At 37.3% G+C, this 19,944-nt stretch overlaps 1 protein-coding gene across 3 annotated transcripts in view; it reads right to left on the bottom strand.

The window, feature by feature from the left end:
* Window positions 1-3,701: 3,701 nt before the first annotated feature.
* stxbp6 (syntaxin binding protein 6 (amisyn)) overlaps window positions 3,702-19,944 on the bottom strand; it is a 69,231-nt gene continuing 52,988 nt past the window's right edge. For 2 of the 3 annotated variants that reach the window (XM_085441063.1, XM_085441064.1), the window contains exons 5-6: window positions 5,819-5,976; window positions 3,702-4,547 (exon numbers count right to left, since the gene is read on the bottom strand). In XM_085441063.1, the coding sequence (XP_085297189.1) occupies window positions 4,524-4,547; window positions 5,819-5,976 (182 nt within the window). In that variant the 3' untranslated portion in view covers window positions 3,702-4,523. Of the gene's footprint in view, window positions 4,548-5,818; window positions 5,977-17,184; window positions 17,284-19,944 lie in introns of all 3 variants that reach the window. The other variant, XM_085441065.1, reaches the window with a different exon arrangement.

Raw genomic sequence — 19,944 nt, 5'->3', positions numbered from 1 at the left:
GTATTTATTATTTTCTTCTTCTTTTTTTTTTTTTTTTTTGGGTTGTATGGAAGCCCCAAACGCAATTTCATTGTTCTTGACAATGACAATAAATAAATAAATACTAAATACTAAAGTGTTACATGCACACCAGTGTTCACTACATGTGAAAAAAAAAGTTAACTGAGATGAGTCTCAGTTAATATTTTAAAATAAATTCTATGATTTCTTTCATCTACAATATATATAAGGAAAATTTAGGATTTTTTAAGAGTCTACAGCCTTTCTAAGTAGCACATGTGTTCACTCTGACCTCAGTTAAACTCTTCAGCATTATATGTATGTATATTAAACATGTAACATACACACAGAGGTTTTATATTTGAGGAAATACACCAAATAAATTAAATAAATGTTACTCATACTTTTACACCTATGCTGTAAACACAATTTTGCAAGGGGGTATTTTTTTATAACGTGGCACTGCAGCATCTACGCATACTTCTACCATTGCTAACAGTCCATTATAACACAGTTTAACATCCTTTGGTCATCTTACTCACCAGCTTGTTTGTTCACTGTACATTTTACACATACTGTATCTCCGTACAGTTTTTTCTATACATATTTCTGTACATCGTTACCTGTATATACAAACCTCAGTTGCTTATGTATAGGACCACTTTGTGTCTTCCTTGTATATCTTGTATTCCCCTTGCTACAGGAGCTGTGTAACACTGAAATTTCTCATCCGTTGGATAATAAAGGTTTATTCTATTCTATTACTGCTTGTAATAAGCAGTTATTACAAAACAGCATATGGATTATATTTTTTAATAAAAGAAAAAAGCAAGACAATATTTTACACTACAAACCTCCTACATAATTACATTGATAATGTATCTGTTACTGGAAATGAATCACGACCCATCTTCAGGTTAGTGATTTGCTCTGATTTGTCAGTAACCAGCATTTACAGATACTGAACACGTCTCAGTCATTTCTTCCATCTCACCACCTGATCCCCTTCCAATGCTAACCAATAAGAGTTGATGTTTTTCAACAAGGCTGGCACACCATCTAGTGGTGTACAGAGGAAATTCAGCTGTGCTTGGTGTATTAATCAAACGTAAAATGTCTTCACAATTTCTAAGTATTTGATTTTTTTTCCTGGATTTGACAAAGAGGTAAAAAGAACTAAAAAAAAAAATTCTTTTTCAAAGAGCATAATGCCAATTTTGTAGATATAAAACTTCAACATATAAAAACAACATGTGGAAAAAGTAACAGGGTCCTAATGTTTTGTCAATTAGTATGGAATCCAAAACAGTATTCAAATGAACCGGGTTGTAATCTTAGCTAAAACAGTAGACAATTCCAAGAACTTCACTGTTTCTAGAGCTCAGAGGGAGAGAGAGGAGAGATGGTGGGTTTCAAGACAAAAATCTGGGCTGATGCACAGTGCTGTCAGAGTGAGTAATAGTCCTGTGCACAGATTTCAGTGAGTCTTACACTTACTGCTCTCTCTAAAGCTATAGATCAGGTATTTGTTCTGTCACTAACTGTCATCTGTCCTTCTGCTGTGCATATATCTATCTATCTATCTATCTATCTATCTATCCTTTCCTCTACTCCCACCAAATTTTTTTCCACACCACCTCTATCGCTTCTGTACCTTTAATTTGTTCTCTACCCACATGTTCACCTGTTTTCTCCCCTTTCCATTCCACATCCACCCCCTTACAGTTCTACCTTACATCCATCATCACCACCTGCCTAGTGTAATTCCTTTCTTCCTTTTTGGAGAACCACCTCCACCTGTTTAGCTGAATGTTTCTTTCTGAAGTTCTCATCTCCCTCATGGTTTTATCCTGGAAATGTCCTCCCAAAACTCAAAACTTATTCCCAAACTGCCACCCAAAGAAAAATATATATATGTACTTATTTTTTAAAGGTCATTAAAATATGCTTAGCAGTTCCAATAGGGGGACCTTAGAGTCCAAACAGAACATCAGTAATGCTTAAGAATGCTAAAATAAGAATTATAAAAACTTACTATTAGCAGTTTGCTTGAAAACCACTTGATTAGACCCATGTCAACTGTTTTATGTTAAAATGGCTGCAGTGAAAAATGTCTAAATACATCCTCTGATGTATTTATTAGTGCGGTGCATTTATTTCCATCACATTTTTCTGACCCCATGTTCCAGACTGGGGTCAGTGAATTTTAAAGATTAGTTCTATCAGCCTTAGACTGTCTAGACTTTCTGCCATTATGGTCAACTTACCCTTTGCAACTGAAACAAGAGAAATGAATCAAATGTAAAAATTATATTTATTAGTTTTAAAGTGACGGCAAACACCAATGAATGCCAAAAGTTTCCCTACTCACGGAAGCATCGTCTTCACCTCCAATCAATTATTTTAAACTTTTGGAGCATCACTGCATTTGTTTAAAATTTTAAAATACCTCCTCATGACTTGTAATACAGATTATTTCATTCAGTTGTAATAAAAGCTACAAACATCTTCTTCAGTCACCTTCAAAGGAAGCTACCTAATTGGGAACGTGTAGCAAAACAACCACACAACTCTGTTTCCAAAGAGGTGGGTTGTTACAGAATGACTTAAAGTCTATATTTAAGTAAATATAATGCAAAGACAATATAAAAATATGCATTTTTTTTTCTTCAGTGCTTGCAATGTGCTTATAGGGTTTGGAGTTTAACCTCAGCAGACTGAGGTGAGAGACATAAAAAGAGGCCACAAAAGGAAAAAAGGAAGCATTTTACTGTGATTGTGGAGTGGACTTTATTTCATATCTTACAGTATTATAGATGATGAAAGATGAGGTGGAACTGTGAACATCAGCGAAAATGGCATAAAGACCTCTGAGACACTAAACTTTGTAGCAGTGTTCTGTTTATAAGCCGGAAACAACAATGTGAGCTAAATCCAAAACGGTAAACAGCAGTCCATAAAATCATGGACTTTGATTCCACTGTTTGACTGAACTGCTCGAGTTGGCTATAAAAAGGACACAGAATAATATAAATTTGTCTTTATATCTATTTTTTTATTAAAACAAGTAACATCAAAAGTGTTAGAGGAATAAAAGCACACAAGTGTTAGGCAACCGGAACATTTCATTAGTGAACTCTGTGTTCTGCAAGATAAGGTTCGTCAGTGCATTGTAACATCATGAATTACAAAACTGAAAATATAAAAGAATCAAATACATCTCAAGCGTGAGGGCGGTGTCCTGCCATCAAAGAAGCCAACGTTACGAACAGTGAGCGGATTGAACAACAACAACAAAAAAAGAAACAAACGAAAAAGAAAAAACTAAAAGAAGAAAACTACCACACGCCACTGCTGTTATTGAAGACATTTTCTCCTTTATCAGCATACATATTATAATGACCAACCCAAGTTACACAATAAGCACAAGGTATGACTACTGAAGAGTTTAGAGTTGAAATACAGCCAGGATCAGTTTCAAAGCATCCCCATGTTCAGGGACAAATTAGCTCTACAGACACCGAGATAATAGTAGAAGAAGAATTACATGTTGCTTTTTACAGTGCAGAAGCTACCCCTGTTAACATAAAGTATTAGACAGAGTAATTCATATACTTTAAAAGCTTATTCTTTAAATGAAATCTTCAAGTACACTTCCCAAAATCTATTCCATGTAGTTTAGGTTGTTTTTCAATGACGGACACATAACAAGAGGGAAAAATATTTCAACATTTTTATATCTTGTCACCCAAACCACTCATCACTCAGTCTCATCAGCAGTTTATGAAATCATATCTTAAACTTTTTTTTAACTAATACTGTTTTGATAGATTTTGAAATTATGGTCCGAGTTTAATGTCCAGAAATCAGAGCAGAAAAGGAAACATTAAATGTCAAACAGAAATGTGATCATCCCTTTCATTCGACTTCCCACTCCCACAAATATCTATTAAAATACAACTTAGGCATCAAATCTAGGCTATTTTTACATATGTGTCTTATTTATATGTTATATACTGGCAGCCAATCCAAAGCCGAGCAATCAGAGGGCGCCCTCACTCATAAATTAAGACTTCATAATTACCGCAGCTCTCATAAATAACCAGTATAAATGGGAGCCAAGCTGTTCCTTAGGAGGGAGTAATTGCCGATGATGATTTGGCAACACGTGTACGCTCTCATTTGTGTGTGAGCGAACGAAAAGAGGAAGTGTCTTGAGTGACTGTCATTATCAAGTAGAGTCATAGCTGTGGCTTGTAACTTTTTTTTGGCAAACAGAAGCATGAAACATTCAGTTGACAGTGTCAAGCAGTTTTGTTTACCTCTCTTCGGTCCCCTGCACGATCCGTCTTTAGGAACGAGAAGCACCGGAGTACAGTAACCCAAAACATTAAAATGTTAACATTGTTAACAAATTTTAATCATATTGAAACTTTTACAAAGAATAAAATCTGGAATCCTTCTCCTGTACAGCAACTGGCGATTGCTGACCCTCCCTTAGCCCAGTTGGTTTTGGCAGTGGTCTAACACTTGTGCTTCATGGCAAGCTGTAGAAACATTTGGGTAGGGTTGAAAGACAATAAAGTGAGAGAATGCAAGAAAAGTGTGGAAGACGCACACACAGAAAGACTACAGGTTGGTGCTAAATAATGAGGAGAATTCTACACATCCATCAAGTGGGGGCAGTAAAGTAGCACACAAAAATGAGGGGTTCGGATTAAAGCTGAAGAGTGCAGCTATGTAGCTGTCAACAAGGGATTGCAGAAGTGGACTCAGACGAAGAGTCAAGGTGACCTACTCGCAGCAGTACAGATGCTTAATGTTAAAATGTAGGAAGAAAAAACCCAAATCCTTCACATTCCAGCCAGCCAATCCATTCTCAAAGTCATCCTCAAACAGAATAAGACAAGACTTTTTATCCGTCTCTAAGGTTACCAAAGCGCTTTCAACTGAGGATTTCAGGCAGGCAACGGCATGAATCTTGATAACGTGCAAGACAAATGACAAGTTTGAAACATGTCATATTTCAAACATATTTCATAACACATTTTACTCGATGCTCATGGCATCAAGTGAAATGGGAAACAAAAATGAAAAATTCTTCGTGGGGGTTGTGCAGTCATGCTCTAAAACCACCAAAGCTATTTCCCTGCTTTTCCCCTGTGGTTATTACAGTTTTTGTAATTTCTCACAGCAGGGAAACACGTCTTTTAGCTGTGAGAGGGCCATGCAATACTCTTCAAATGTCTTTCAATTATCTCACCGTGGCTTACAAGGCGCAATGCATCATTCAACTTCAAAAGGTAGCAGATGGCTTTACTATTAAAGTCAATGATATCCCACTATGGCCAGAAATCATATGCCTGTCAGTGAATGGTGTTGTTGAACAGCAAGCTGCAAACCCGAGGCGTCTGATTTACGATGTTGTTAGATATATGATGATCACAATCAGGTGTGCTCGTTACAAAGCAATACAATATTTGCTCTTGTTTTGAAGTAATAAAAATAAAAGATCATGCACTAACAGCCTCATTAAACAGCATGCAATTAGTTTTCCTGACGACGAAGAGATGTGGGATTGAGGCAGAGTGAGGGAACACCCTATAGAGAACTATGAAATGGAGTCAGTGAAGGGGGGAAAAAATGATTATCTTCACAGAGCAGACATGCTCAGGTTTTGGAAAAGGTTTCATCTTCATCAATAATGACTGGTAATTCTGCAACATCTCAAAGTCAGAATTCCAGCGTACTACATTAAAATAGTAATCCCACCTTGCGGTTACATATTGTAATGCATCTTAGTAACAAATGGACTCACCTTGTGTGCAGTGACAGCAAACTGTTCAGCACTGTTCATCATGTCTGCAGTCCTCTCCTCAGCCCGGCCTAATCGCTCACCACGCTCGTTCAGAGCCTGGCTGGCCTTCTGTACAGCACTCGTCACACTGTCTGCAGCTGAGTGTAGTATACTGTTACCTGCAGATAAGGGTAGGAGAGAAGAAGCAAGCCAAGACGTAGGCAAGGGAGGAAAAAGACAAGCAAATGCAACAACAACAAAAAAGGAGTGAAAAGACAAGGGGAAAAGAGAAGAAAAAATAATGTAAACAGATTAGCTGTCATGAAAGAACTGGCGACATCAGCTCAGGGCTGTGCAATCAGTGACCCTAAGCCTCAGTGTTAATTGTGGAAGACAAAACCATGAAAAACAAAATGGCTTCAAACAGGTGCAGTGTGGGAAGGTGCCTAATGAATTTTCTTCAAAGCTGATTTACTTCAAGGTAGGATCAAGGGAAATTAACCTTTCCCCAACTTGAAAGAATGCAACTGCAACACAAGTAACTCCGAATGTAATGTTTCCTTCAGGAAAGCGGGTTATTCTTGGGGACATTCAGCACTACTTTTCTTCAATTTGAAACTTTCGTGGACAGCTTTGTGATTGCGCTGCCTTTTTTTCCCCCCTAAACTACAATATAATAACGAACAGATATGTGCTCGGCGGCATGGGCTACCCCGGAGACCCGTAGTGGATATAAGACACAGAGCACATCTTCAGATAGCTGTGGCAGCCCTGCGGATGTTTCCTCTGACAAGACATTAATCTACCACACATTGGGAGTGCTGCCATTATGCACTACTATAACAACTAGACTGGGAACAGCAATCTTCCTGCTGTTTTCTTTTTGTGGAACAGTTGCACTGCTATATAATTTGTCATTTTATACTGATGTAATTTAAGGGAAATGTCTGCACTTTTTTTTAACATTTTCACCTCATACTGCTTTGTCCCAATTCTCCTGGAGTTAAAATGGAACTTTCCACTCTGTGGTGAGACAGTCCACTACCAAACATCATTGAACAATAAGAAAATAGGAAACGACAATAAAGGCAGCTTTACTGTAGCATAACATATAACACAACTTTGGATCATTCTGTCTTTTTTGGGCATTGATCTGTTAGCAACCATCAAAAAGGTCAGGTGAGTGAACTTAATTAAAAACAGATATAAAATGATAATATATAATATTAAAAAATATGCATATAATCAGGTTGAGCCAACAGCACAGAGTAAAGCTTGGAAGTACTGAATGTAATTAGGCTCTGATAAGCCTGATTCTATCTTTTTCACAGGAAAGTGCAATATAGGTAGTGTACATCCTCTGGCATCAAGGCAGGTAGTCACCTACTTCAGTGATTATATGAGAGCCCAAAAGCAGACAGTGAGGCCAGCTGGTGCTCCTTCAAAAGAAGTTAACTTGACAGTCAAAGCAATTTATGTAGAGATGTATCAGTACTGCAGCACACAGATGGATGTGAGTATAGATGTTTACACCCATTCGTGTGCACACTAAATGAAATGGAAACACACACAAGTTTTCCCTTCAATTTTCTTTAAATTACAGTAAATGAAGCACAGTCAATGTGGCAAACACATCTGGACCTTGGAAGAAAAGAGCCGCATACCTCTTCTTTTTCTATTTAGTATAATGTCTACATTTTAAATTCTGTCCACTGCCAGAGTGCATTTCTACACTTTGTCATTATCATGCACTCCCCATTTGATTTCCTTTTTTTTTTTTAAGTTAAAAAAAAACTTTGCTGAAAATATACTTTCTCCTAGGAAATATATTCTCTTCACTAGAAAGGATGAGACCTTTTCACCTTCAGACAGATTCTTCTTAATCCTCTCCTCCTCCAGGGAAGCCCTGGGACTAATACTCCCTTCATCCTCAATATAACCCCAACACTCGAAACCACCCAACACCATGCAGACTCAAATATATCTATTTATTTGTCTCCCCACCAATATCACGTCCCTTTTTTTCCCTCTGTTCCCAGAGATGTGTTGCAGGCTGCAACACAGGCTGTAGAAAGTACTCAGATAAAAGACAGGGTGGAGACATTCTGGAGGGTTTTTGATAGGAGGCAAGGCAAGGCAAGGCAAGTTTATTTGTATAGCACAATTCAACAACAAGGTGATTCAAAGTGCTTTACAGAGACATTAGAAACAAGAACAAATAAAAAGCATGATTTAAAATTGATTAAAACAAGCAAATAAACTAACTAACTAATTAACAAACAAACAAACAAACAAACAAACAACAGTATATAAAATCAAAACAGATAAAATCAGAACAGTAGATAAAATCAGTAGTTAAATGTAAGTTTTGAAATTTAAGCTTAAAGTGTGGATTTGGTGCTTTATTCAAATGCAGCTGAGAACAGGTGAGTCTTCAACCTGGATTTAAATAAACTGAGTGTTTCAGCTGATCTGAGGCTTTCTGGGAGTTTGTTCCAGATATAAGGAGCATAAAAGCTGAATGCAGCTTCTCCGTGTCTGGTTCTGACTCTGGGAACTGATAAAAGACCGGATCCAGATGACCTGAGGGATCTGGATGGTTCATACTGGGTCAGGAGGTCACTGATGTATTTTGGTCCTAAACCATTCAGAGCTTTATAGGCCAGCATCAGAACTTTAAAGTCTATCCTCTGACGGACAGGCAGCCAGTGTAAAGACCTCAGAGCTGGACTGATGTGGTCCACTTTTTTGGTCTTAGTGAGGACTCGAGCAGCAGAGTTCTGAATGAGCTGTAGTTGTCTGACTGATTTTTTAGGTAGACCTGTAAAGATGCTGTTACAGTAATCAAGCCTACTAAAGATGAATGCATGGACTAGTTTTTCCAGGTCCTGTTGAGACATCAGATCTTTTATCCTTGATATATTCTTGAGGTGATAGTAAGCTGACTTTGTTATTGTCTTAATGTGTTTTTCTAAGTTTAGGTCTGCATCCATCACTACACCCAAATTTCTCGCCTGGTTTGTGGTTTTTAGATGTATAGATTGAAGTTCTCTGGTGACCTGTAATCGTTTTTCTTTGGCGCCAAAGACTATTACCTCAGTTTTGTTTTTGTTTAGCTGGAGAAAATTGTGGCACAACCAGTCATTGATTTCCTCAATGCATTTACCAAGAGCCTGTACAGGGCCTCGGTCTCCTGGTGACATTGTGATATATATTTGTGTGTCATCTGCATAGCTGTGATAGTTTATTTTGTTGTTGTTTATAATCTGTGCCAGTGGGAGCATGTAGATGTTAAACAGAAGGGGTCCCAAGATGGAACCTTGGGGAACTCCACATGTGATACTTGTCTGCTCAGATGTGAAGTTACCTATTGATACAAAGTATTTCCTGTTTTCTACGTATGTTTTGAACCAGTTTAGTACAGTTCCTGAAAGACCTGTCCAGTTCTCCAGTCGTTTGAGTAATATGTTGTGGTCAACTGTATCAAATGCTGCACTGAGATCCAGTAAAACTAAGACTGACATTTTTCCACTGTCTGTATTCAGACATATGTCATTAAACACTTTGGTCAGAGCGGTTTCAGTGCTGTGGTTCTGTCTAAAACCTGACTGGAAGGCATCGTAGCAATTATTCTGTTTTAAGAAGTAACTGAGCTGTTGAGAAACTGCTTTTTCAATGATCTTACTTAAAAACGGGAGATTTGAGATCGGCCTGTAGTTGTTCATTTGTGTCTTGTCAAGATTGTCCTTTTTCAGTATAGGTTTGATTACAGCAGTTTTTAGTGATTCTGGAAACACACCTGATAATAAAGAAAAGTTGACGATCTGTAACAGGTCTGACTCTAAAGTCTTTGAGACCTTTTTGAAAAAACTTGTTGGCAGGACATCTAAACAGCAGGAGGTGGAGTTCAGTTGACCTAAGATGTCCTCCAGGTCTTTGCTGTTAATAGGTTGAAACTGTTTCATGGTGTTTAAACAGTTTTTTGGTGGACACAGTACATATCCTGGATCTGCTGTTGATGTACCAATTGCTTGTCTAATTTTTTGGATTTTTTCAGTGAAGAATTTGGCAAAGTCATTGCAGGCCATGGTCGAATGAAGTTCAGCTGCCACTGACACAGGGGGGTTTGTTAGCCTGTCAACTGTAGAAAATAAGACCCGAGCATTATGGCTGTTTTTAGTGATGATGTCAGAGAAGTAGGACCTCCTTGCATTCCTCAGTTGTAAATTATAATTGTGAAGTTTCTCTTTATAAATGTCATAATGAACCTGGAGGTTTGTTTTTCTCCATCTGCGCTCAGCTTTCCTACACTCTCTTTTTTCATTTTTCACCAGTGTGGAGTTTCTCCATGGAGACTTTTTCCTTCCAGAGATAACCTTCACCTTAATGGGAGCAATAGTGTCCATTACATTTAACATGTTAGCATTGAAGCTATTGACGAGCTCATTGACTGACCCTCTGGACAGGTCAGGTGTTAATGGGAAGACCTGGTTAAAGATCTCACTACTGTGTTCAGTTATACACCGTTTTGTGATCACTGTTGTTGATATATTTGTGTGGGCTGAGATTTTACTTTCAAAGAAAACACAGTAATGATCAGACAGGCCCACATCAGACACAGTAACCTTGTCTGAGGTGCAGTATCAGAAGCCAAATGAAATGTGTAGGAGTAGATTATGTTATGTGGTGCCATCGTTGTGCTGCTCTGAGCCTAGTGTCTGCACTTGAAGTGGAAGCTGATCAGCCACTGTTATCAAAAAAGATAACTTATATGGGTTTTAATTCAAGCTGAAGTTTAAAGTATCTCCTATTATGACACTGATGTCGCACTAGTAAATCTTAAAGAGGAGCTTTTTGTAAAGATTTGTCAATCTGTGACAGCGCTGAATCTGCTAAACCCATGACGCGCCTGTCTCGACAATGTCAAAGGCATTTGGTTATTTTACTCACAGAAATCAACATGATCAGCCAAGGGTTTCTCAAACAATGGAGGCTAAAAAAGGCAAGCTGTTTGCTGGCAAAATATTCTAGAAAAATAAAAACTACAAGCAAAGGCAAACATAACAAGGAAGTGGGGTGTGGGGTGGTGGGATAATTCAAAGTCAACCCTTCCTTTTCCACTTTGTCTGTAAGCAGCAGATTACAGCCTGCGCTGCTGTGAGGCAAAGAAAATAACCTGATAGTTATCAACAAGAGCATGTCAGATACACTTCACAAGATGCTGACAGCCAAGTCACATTTACTATTACAATACATGGGATTGATAAGATTGGACACAAAAGATCCATGCTGGAGTGCTTTTAATATTTCAGGCTGTCAGTCTGTTAGAATAAAGCTGTAGGGTATAATGTGTGTGCGGGTGATTTAGGGGAGAGAATGTTTTGCAGTCATTTGTTACGCATTAGCGTGCGCATAACAGCTCCAATGAGATATTATGAATGAGGCTGGTGTTATTCATGCAAATATAAAATGTACTGTCAAGGATGTTGGTAAGTGCAGCCAATGCTTAATGCTCAGTTTCACCTCTATCACCAGCATTTTGACTCTGAAGTACAGAATAGCCCATTTTCATCTTGCATAGAGCTTCTTTGCATTTTTCTATTGTGTTAATCACAATTACCAAAACAAAGTAATATGTGAAAATTTTTTTTCACTAATTCAAAGAAAAGTAAAAAGCAGATTAACAAAAACTTAAACAATACTGTGTACTCACAACATTAAAATAAGAATAAAAACAGCAAATACCTTCAGTTTTACTCTGTTAATTTGGTCATGTTTGCATCACACCTGCTTGAAGAAGATCCTTGGCATTAGGGATGTTCATGACTGAATCTTCAAAATGTTTTACATTTGTATTGTAATACAGCATTCATTCTAAACTTCTTAAATTTGCCCAAATCTAAAAATACCACAAAACATTCAAAGTAGCACTGAAACTAAACTAAGGTGAAACATCTTCAAACTGAAATGAGCAAACCCTTTGTAGAAAGTACCTGGAATTAGACTGAGAAAAAAATGAGAACAACTAAAAAATACAAATACAACCATTTTGATAATACAAAAAACTAACTCCGATACCAATATTATCCTATACTCCTGTTTTTAAAAATTAAAGCAAAAAGGTAAAACAAGGTAAACAAGGATGTGTGTGAAGGATGCTATGAGTATAAAATGCATTTTTCTATTGTAACTGCAATTTTCTGATAATAGTTTATCTTAAACTGAATGTATTAACAATTTTAATGTTTTTATGATAAAAGGACACCTTTCAATTTATTTTTTTGGATTAAAAAGAGTATTGCGGATGTGTGTGTGTGTGTGTGTGTGTGTGTGTGTGTGTGTGTGTGTGTGTGTGTGTGTGTACCAGTGGAGAGAACTAAATCAAAGAGTAAGTAAAGCTTCCAAGAAATAGAAAAATGCTCCAAAAATTAAATACTTTACATTCTTCTATATGTGGATCAGTCAAACAATGTCTTAATACCTGTCAATGTTTTCCCCAAAGGTTACATTTGTTGTGTAGAAAATGAGCATGGCAGGTAAAGCCCTCATACCAAATGATTTAGACACAAAAGAATGATGTACAAAATGATGGATTAAAATCATAAAACAGACTTCCTAGGAGCCTAAAGGCACAGCTATGCTGCTCCTACTCCAAGATAACCAACCCCCCCGCTGCAGTTTAATTAATGCAAATCTTGACATTACCCACCGCAACATAATGAAAATATAGCTGAGGTTCAAACAAGAAGGGCACATCCCCTTGGCTCCAGATGTACACTTATTATTTCTCTATAGCCAGTTATCCAGTTTCTTTTTTAATCCAATCACTGTTCCACACATTCATCCTGCACCTTTTCCCCATGGTCAAATTACTTTCTTCTATTAAATTTTCACCCCCAAATCTCCATTTAATCAAGCATACTCACTCCCTCCAGCTCCTTTAAGTATCTGTACCCGACTTCCCACCCACCTCAGGCAGCACTTACTTACAATAAAATACATACTGGATACCCTGCATATCAAATAACATCACTTTATTTCAAGTTCCAAAATTTTCTGCTTTTTATTTATTCTCCAGAATTCAGAACCTTAAGTTGTTTAGAGTCACACAATATTTATTTCAACCTACGTAAACTCAATTACGTTCTCCTAATTTTCAAGTCCATGAGTTTAAAAAATGATCTTATTACCAGTATGTATGCCAGAGGTGTGGACTCGAGTCACATGACTTGGACTCGAGTCAGACTCGAGTCATTAATTTTATGACTTTAGACTTGACTTGAAAAAATGTTGTAAGACTTGTGACTTGACTTGGACTTTTACACCAATGACCTGGGACTTGAATTGGACTTGAACCGGTTTACTTGAAAAGACTTGATATTTTACCCCAAATATAAAATTTAACATGCATATTATATAGAGATTGAAAATGTGACGTCATTCACGGGTAGAACCGCAAAGGATTCTGGGAACTCGTGGCAAGAGGTACTAGCGTACGCAGGCTTTCAATTGAAATCACAGCGATAAAAAAGAAACACAAAAATGTCAAGAAGCTGTTGTATTATTAACTGCAATAGCCGGTCGCATGACAGCCACGGGAAGCCGACGGGTAAAGAGATCGGTTGTTATCGGATTACGTCGTTGAAGAGAAATTGTTCGAGCCATGTTTCCGAAGTAACAAAGAGGCGACTGGATTGCAGCCATTCAAAGACCAAATATAACGTCCCAGAACACTCCAGCTCACAGGTTAGTCTGCTCCAAGCATTTACACAAAGGTCAGTCTGCTGTTGTAGTTAATGCGTCATTTTCATAACATAATTGGTGATATAGGTTACAAGCAAGTCTGGCACTGAACAGAAATTGTCGCGCTATGCTCCTTTGTTTATTGTGCATAAATAGTAAATTGTCCTGACACAATATTGCGTTTCGCTTCTGTTATTATGGTACATTGACAAAAACATATACTTTTATTCACAGGATAAAACAGGTTTTTTGTATCACTAATTGCCCAGTACGATTACAGCATACAGTATTATTGTCACTGCTACATTTCTGTGATGCTACCAGAAATTATTTCCACTACTAATTAATTATTGTTGAGCTCAAAGGTCCTATTAATAAACGGTTAACGAATGTGTATTTATGAAGACGATTTGTGAGACTGGTAAACTTATGATACGTATGATGGTCTTTCGTTCTACACGGTGCATTTCAAGGTCCTGCACCCATCCGTCGGTAAACTGTACCTGGGCTTGTTGCAGTGACCTGAAGTTACTAAACTTCATGAGTGTATGCACTCACTCCAAGAACCGTATAATTATAAATATGCATATAAATATGCTACAATGAGATAGCTGACTTCATCTAACTAGCAAATGTTGTCCAGGCTACGTTGGTGATGCAGTTTTTTTTAATGTGTATGATATTTTTGTCATGCGATTTTAAAGCCGGTCCTACAACCGCATCCAAGAATAACATGCGGCTTATCTCAGAACTGTCGGTGAAAATTATTCTTGGAGCTAGGTTTAATTGAGCTGCATTTTAAAGAGGTGCAATTTCACAATTTGTGTATATTTTCTAAGTTCACTATTTTGTCATGTGTTGAGAAAAACACAGATTTAAAAATTACATGGTCTAATATTTACATTTAGCATAACTGCAACATTATTTTTTCATTTTTTTTTTTAAAGACTCGAAAGGACTTGAAATTCAAAATTTCAGACTTGTGACTTTACTTGGACTTTTACACCAGTGACTTGAGACTCGACTCTGACTTGCCTGACATTACTTGAGACTTGACTTGAGACTTGAGGATAAAGACTTGAGACTTACTCGAGACTTGCAAAACAATGACTTGGTCCCACCTCTGATGTATGCATCCTACAGATGTGTGCATTAATTCTGGGACGTGAACCCTGAATGATGCCACAACTTGTTTTCATGAAGGCAAAGGACAGACCTTTGAACAGTTGGCCTTTAGGTTAGTCACAGTTAAGCTGTTTAAAAAGTCTTCAGCAAAGTACTAAATCCTAAATGTAACACAGAGCTGCGCCAGCACTGACAGAAAAATAGCTACTAGGTATTCATGAACTGCCTACTCGCAGCAGCATTAATCAGCAGATTAATGTTAGCATCACACAATGCATTACCAGCCATAATTTCCATGATTACAGTCTTTACTAAGCTTAAATGCTAATTTGTAATATGCTTCACAGGAGTGGAGACTATACTGAGGAAACAATTAGGGAAGAAGCACTTTGTCATTGTGCTACCTTTGAACCCCAGATTGTTATTTACACTCTTGAAGAAAAGAAATACATCATATGAAAACTGTTGGCTTTTCTGACATTCTCCAACAAAACACTGTAATCTGAGATTTTACATTTTTATCATTTAAGTGATTACAAAAAACAAACAAACGGGAAAATTGACGAAACCACTGCCATTTATCACAACCAAATCCTTCAATCCAAGGGTTTTAAGATTAAGGGCAAAAGATTAGTATCTCAATAGGGACCAACCTAGGGAACATGTCTTATTTCAACCTTTGACATCCAGAGTGTGCTGTTATCTTTGCTACCAACGTGACTGGTGTCATCATACTGTGATCTAAAGGAATCTCTAAGGCAAAAAGGGGCTGTGTATGCCAAAAAACAGACTACTTGTCTCTAAAGAACTCCCAAATTTCATTACGAGATCTGCAAGGGAAAAGTCTTTGTAGTCTAAAACGAAAGTCTGAATAAAATTACAAGTGCAGGCAAGGACCTTTAATTTAAATATACTGGTCACAGCTTGGAGCTGACCAAAGACAACTTTTCAGCAGAACCTCATACCAACTCAAGTATCAGGGTTTGGGATTACTTCACTGAATCAAATTATGGCAGTGAGTTATTAATACATCATTAAGACTATGAAAAGATGAAATGTGTTATAGAATGGCTTACACAAATGCTCAGACTGCAATGTTGTGGGCAGTGTATGCAAGGAACGCTTCAAACATTTCATTATCAGCACTATCAAAGTTTTATCAATTGAAAGTTAAAGAACCCCTTTACCAGAAAACACCTTGCAGGCAATAACACCTGCAAGGCGTTTTCTGGTAAAGGGGCTGAGGCCAGGGGGTCTGCTTTCTTTTTTCATAAAAAATGTTAATATTTTGTTCAACTTCCAAAAGCTCATGTTTTCTATATGCTGTTCAAGTATATCACCTCATCAGTGAGCCCTGTTTCAAAGAAAAACAATTTCAAACAAATTTAAAAAAGCCAACATTTTGTAATGATTTTTTAAATACACATACTGCACCTCTGCACAGATTTCATTAGTGACCATGTACACAGTTTGTTAGAGGGGCCAAGGACAGCGAACATAACTCATATAACCTTTGGATATAAACTCAAAATCCCTTCCAGCAATGTACATCTCATACAGGGACACATGCCACTGAAAGCAATGTCCTTGTACTCACTTGAAATGTATAAAACATGGCTCTCTGTACGGCTTTCAGGGAAAAAAATAGCAAGTACGAGTTACAAGTTTGTTCATTCCTGTCTGAATGAACAATTTATTGTGGTCAGATTTCAAAGTGTAACTACAGCAGAGGGATGATAAATTACAGAAAAAACTGAATCCTTGACTCTTGAGTTAATTTAGTAGCACTGCTGTGCTTTAAGAAGCAATTTGCTGGCGTGGTTAGGCCCAACTTCCAATAACCCTCCCCTAGGAGGGAATAGTTTTTGCAAATCAACACATCTCTTTCCTGACTGGGTGTGTTTTTTTGTGTTTTTAAATGTAAAACTGTGCGGTTTAATGAGCATGAAAATGTTTTCTATCACATTAATCAATACTTACACTGTACATATGGTAAATTAAAACCACAAGCCTTAAATTGTATCTCCACCATTACAAAAAAATTGGACAGAATTGTAAGACTTGTAAAAACATGCTGAATCACTTTACTCATCTAGTGGTGCAGCACCTTACTAAGAGACTGCGTTGCTGGCTTTTACTTCAATTTGTGCCCATTTGTTCAGTTATTAGCAAGAAAATGAAAACACACTCCTATTGTGTCGACATGAGACCAAGGAGACCAACAGGAGCCTTTATATGGTAAGGTAACAACCCCCTTTTGATCAATCACTTGGCAATGGTGGGAAGGAAAAACTCCCCACTTCATGAAACCTCCTGCTCCTTCCTGAGCAGCCATCAGCCATGACCGGTTGGAAGTGATGGGAGGAAGACAAGATACTGTAGTTCCTCAAGCCTGGTGATAAGTGGAACTCATCACTGATTAATAGAAGATATCTTTTCTGAGGTCTAGGTCATATCTAGAATTGGGTGGAGCAAGTTATTCAACTATAAGGGGGCGGGACTTTTAATTTAGCGCTTACCTCGTCTTAGCAGATGACCTTGATGTGAAACAAATTCTTTCCTCCTTCTGTTCAAAAAGACCTTGCAACGGAAAATGACTGAACCTACATCTTGGCCTTCTGTGACAAGAGAATATCAAAAGTCATGATCAGCTTTGTTAAAACACGCAGGTTGGAATTGGATGAGAGGGACTGGATTATTGTGTTAAGCACACAAGTGTTCAGTTCTTTTTTTAATAAACTAATGCAGTTAGAGTTTGGTTATGTATAAATGGGTCACACAATTAATCCTGTATAAAATGTATTTAGTGTTGAAGAAATAAAGTTTAACGAAAAGGTTTGGAAACACTTTGGAATTACAAATATTTTCAGCACTGATCATTAATGAGCCATAAAATGTGGTCTGATGTTTGTCCAAGTCACAATTATAGACTAACACAAATTTGCCTAAACTAATGACACACAAACATTTGTACTTCATAATTATTAGCAGCCCAAGCTGGAAAAATTCAGTGCCCCCGGCTACAATTAAGGCGTAAAAATTCAAATTACTGTCAGTCTGGTTTTTTCGAGGAAAAACTGTTTGTGTAAATCATGGCTCAGTCATAAAATACTGACACAGGGCAAACAAAAGACAAAGAAACACTGACAGTTTCATGCATCTCTGTGAACAGTTTCAGATGAATGGCTAAAGCTCTTCTGTATGGAACTTGCATGTTCACCCTGTGCAACACAACAGCTCTGACACTGAACCTTTTTATGCATGAATACCTAACACTGTTCGAGTTGCAAAGGTCATGTTAGAGGAAGCATTAGGTTTGAACTCTGCAAATGTTGAAGAAACACTGACGCCGAAACTGCATTAGGCTAACTGCAAAAGATTTCCATTCATTCTCATGAAAATATGCTTGGTTTTTGAGGTGAAAACATTCTTAGAAATTGCACATAATGGCACCAGGTGTTCGCGTCTCTCTAGAAAAGTCTTAACCCATCATTTCTCATTAAGGGAAATCATTAAACATTAAGTGGAAAAACAGGAGAAGCAAAATTAATTCAGAATCAACTCACAAATACATGCCAGTTAGACAGGTGGGAATTGGAGTCCAACATCGTATAACAATGTGGGCAACAGCCCAACTCGGCACTGATAACAACTCAATTAGCACACTGGCTGCTTTTATTTCTGCACTGATTACATGCCTCATCAAGGATCGAAAACATATGCCCATGCATCTGAACCGTAATGTTCTGAGAGAAGGCTTTTAAAAAAGATAGGAAGAAACGAAAAAAGAATATAAAACATCTAACAAAAATATAAATATACATACAGGCTAAGGTTCAAAGTTGCTCAAGATCTAAATAACAAATAAAAAAAATGCAAATGTAAATGAATCATGATATGAAATCTTTCAATCACTTTAATTCGTCACTACATCATTATCAGACTAAACATCATTTGAAATGATGGTTGTGTTAAAAGGCACTGCATGGATAAGCAGTATTTACATCCGTTTGTTACTTTCAATGAACTTTTGTAGTGTCATGTAATCATCATCAAGAAGATGTTAAACAATGCTCAAATGCAACCTGACATTACCTTTTACATTTGGGGTATGCATGAGAAAACACTTTTTACTGTGCATTAATATCATGCTTTACCTTTGCCATCTTTAATGACAGCACATCACACCATCTGCAGGAATGCAAATCAATATATTTGCATATGCACTGCTTTGGAGCTTGATTGCTACTAACTACTAGCAACACTGGAATTATCTGCCTCACATTTCTACCTTTGTCTTTATAGGACTCTGCCATCTCAGGTATTGCTGTAGTTAGTCTCCCACAGTTATGGTCCCACACCTGAGCAGCGTCATGATTTTTGTTTTGCACTGGTGTGAGACTTAAACTGGAGTGGACAGGACTGGCAGTATCCTCTTTGTTCATTCTGTTATGGTGAAGTTTTTGATCCATCACGCTAAAGCTTCCTCTACAGATGATGGTTACATATCAGATTGCTTCATGGTCAATAGCTTCTTTTACAACTACCAGTTTGGCATGTACAAAACTGTATTTGAAATAAAACTTTATTACAAGTATTTATATCATGAATACTATACTATTTATATCAGAGCTACACTCCTCAGATTTATTAAACTTTGTATGGTAAAATCAATGCTACAGTGCATTGTAATTTTCTAAAACACCGCAGGCATGTATTTGATATACAACATTTGCAGTACATAATGCATCCTACTCTATGAACCCTGGGTTAATGCTCTTTGGTACACCACTACCTTCCCACCTACACATACAAAGTACATCCCAAGTTCATTTGAAGAGAGCTAAATATGAGCATATATTTCAGAGTAGGAGGAAAGTCATGGCAATATAACAATGCTGAGAAGAACTGGCAGGTTTGTCATCAATGAATAGATGATGGGCTCCCACGCACAGTAAGAAAAATGGGAACAATACAAATCTGAAATTAACTACAGTGTCATTATACACATAATTTATATTTCAGTCATTAGTCCCTACATTCTACTATATGTCCGATAACACTTTTTAACTTTTAACCTACAAATTCACAAAACTGGCCCTTTCATATCATGAGGCGACGTACATAAGGAATACCACAAATCACAGGAACTCTCAGTCATTATTATTTATAGATTTTTCATAAGATTCACAATCAAAAAGTCCTGTTTTTCAGAAATATCTATTTCCGGTAGCAGATTTCTTTATGGGTTGTGCAGGAGGACACAACACATGGGTCAG

Source organism: Copadichromis virginalis, linkage group LG19 (genome assembly GCF_057382275.1).
Source record: "Copadichromis virginalis isolate Kocher_CV1m ecotype Utaka linkage group LG19, C_Virginalis_male_GT1.1, whole genome shotgun sequence".
Lineage (NCBI taxonomy): Eukaryota > Metazoa > Chordata > Actinopteri > Cichliformes > Cichlidae > Copadichromis > Copadichromis virginalis.
The sequence above is the reverse complement of the archived record's forward strand: the minus strand, read 5'-3'. Positions and strand labels throughout refer to the sequence as shown.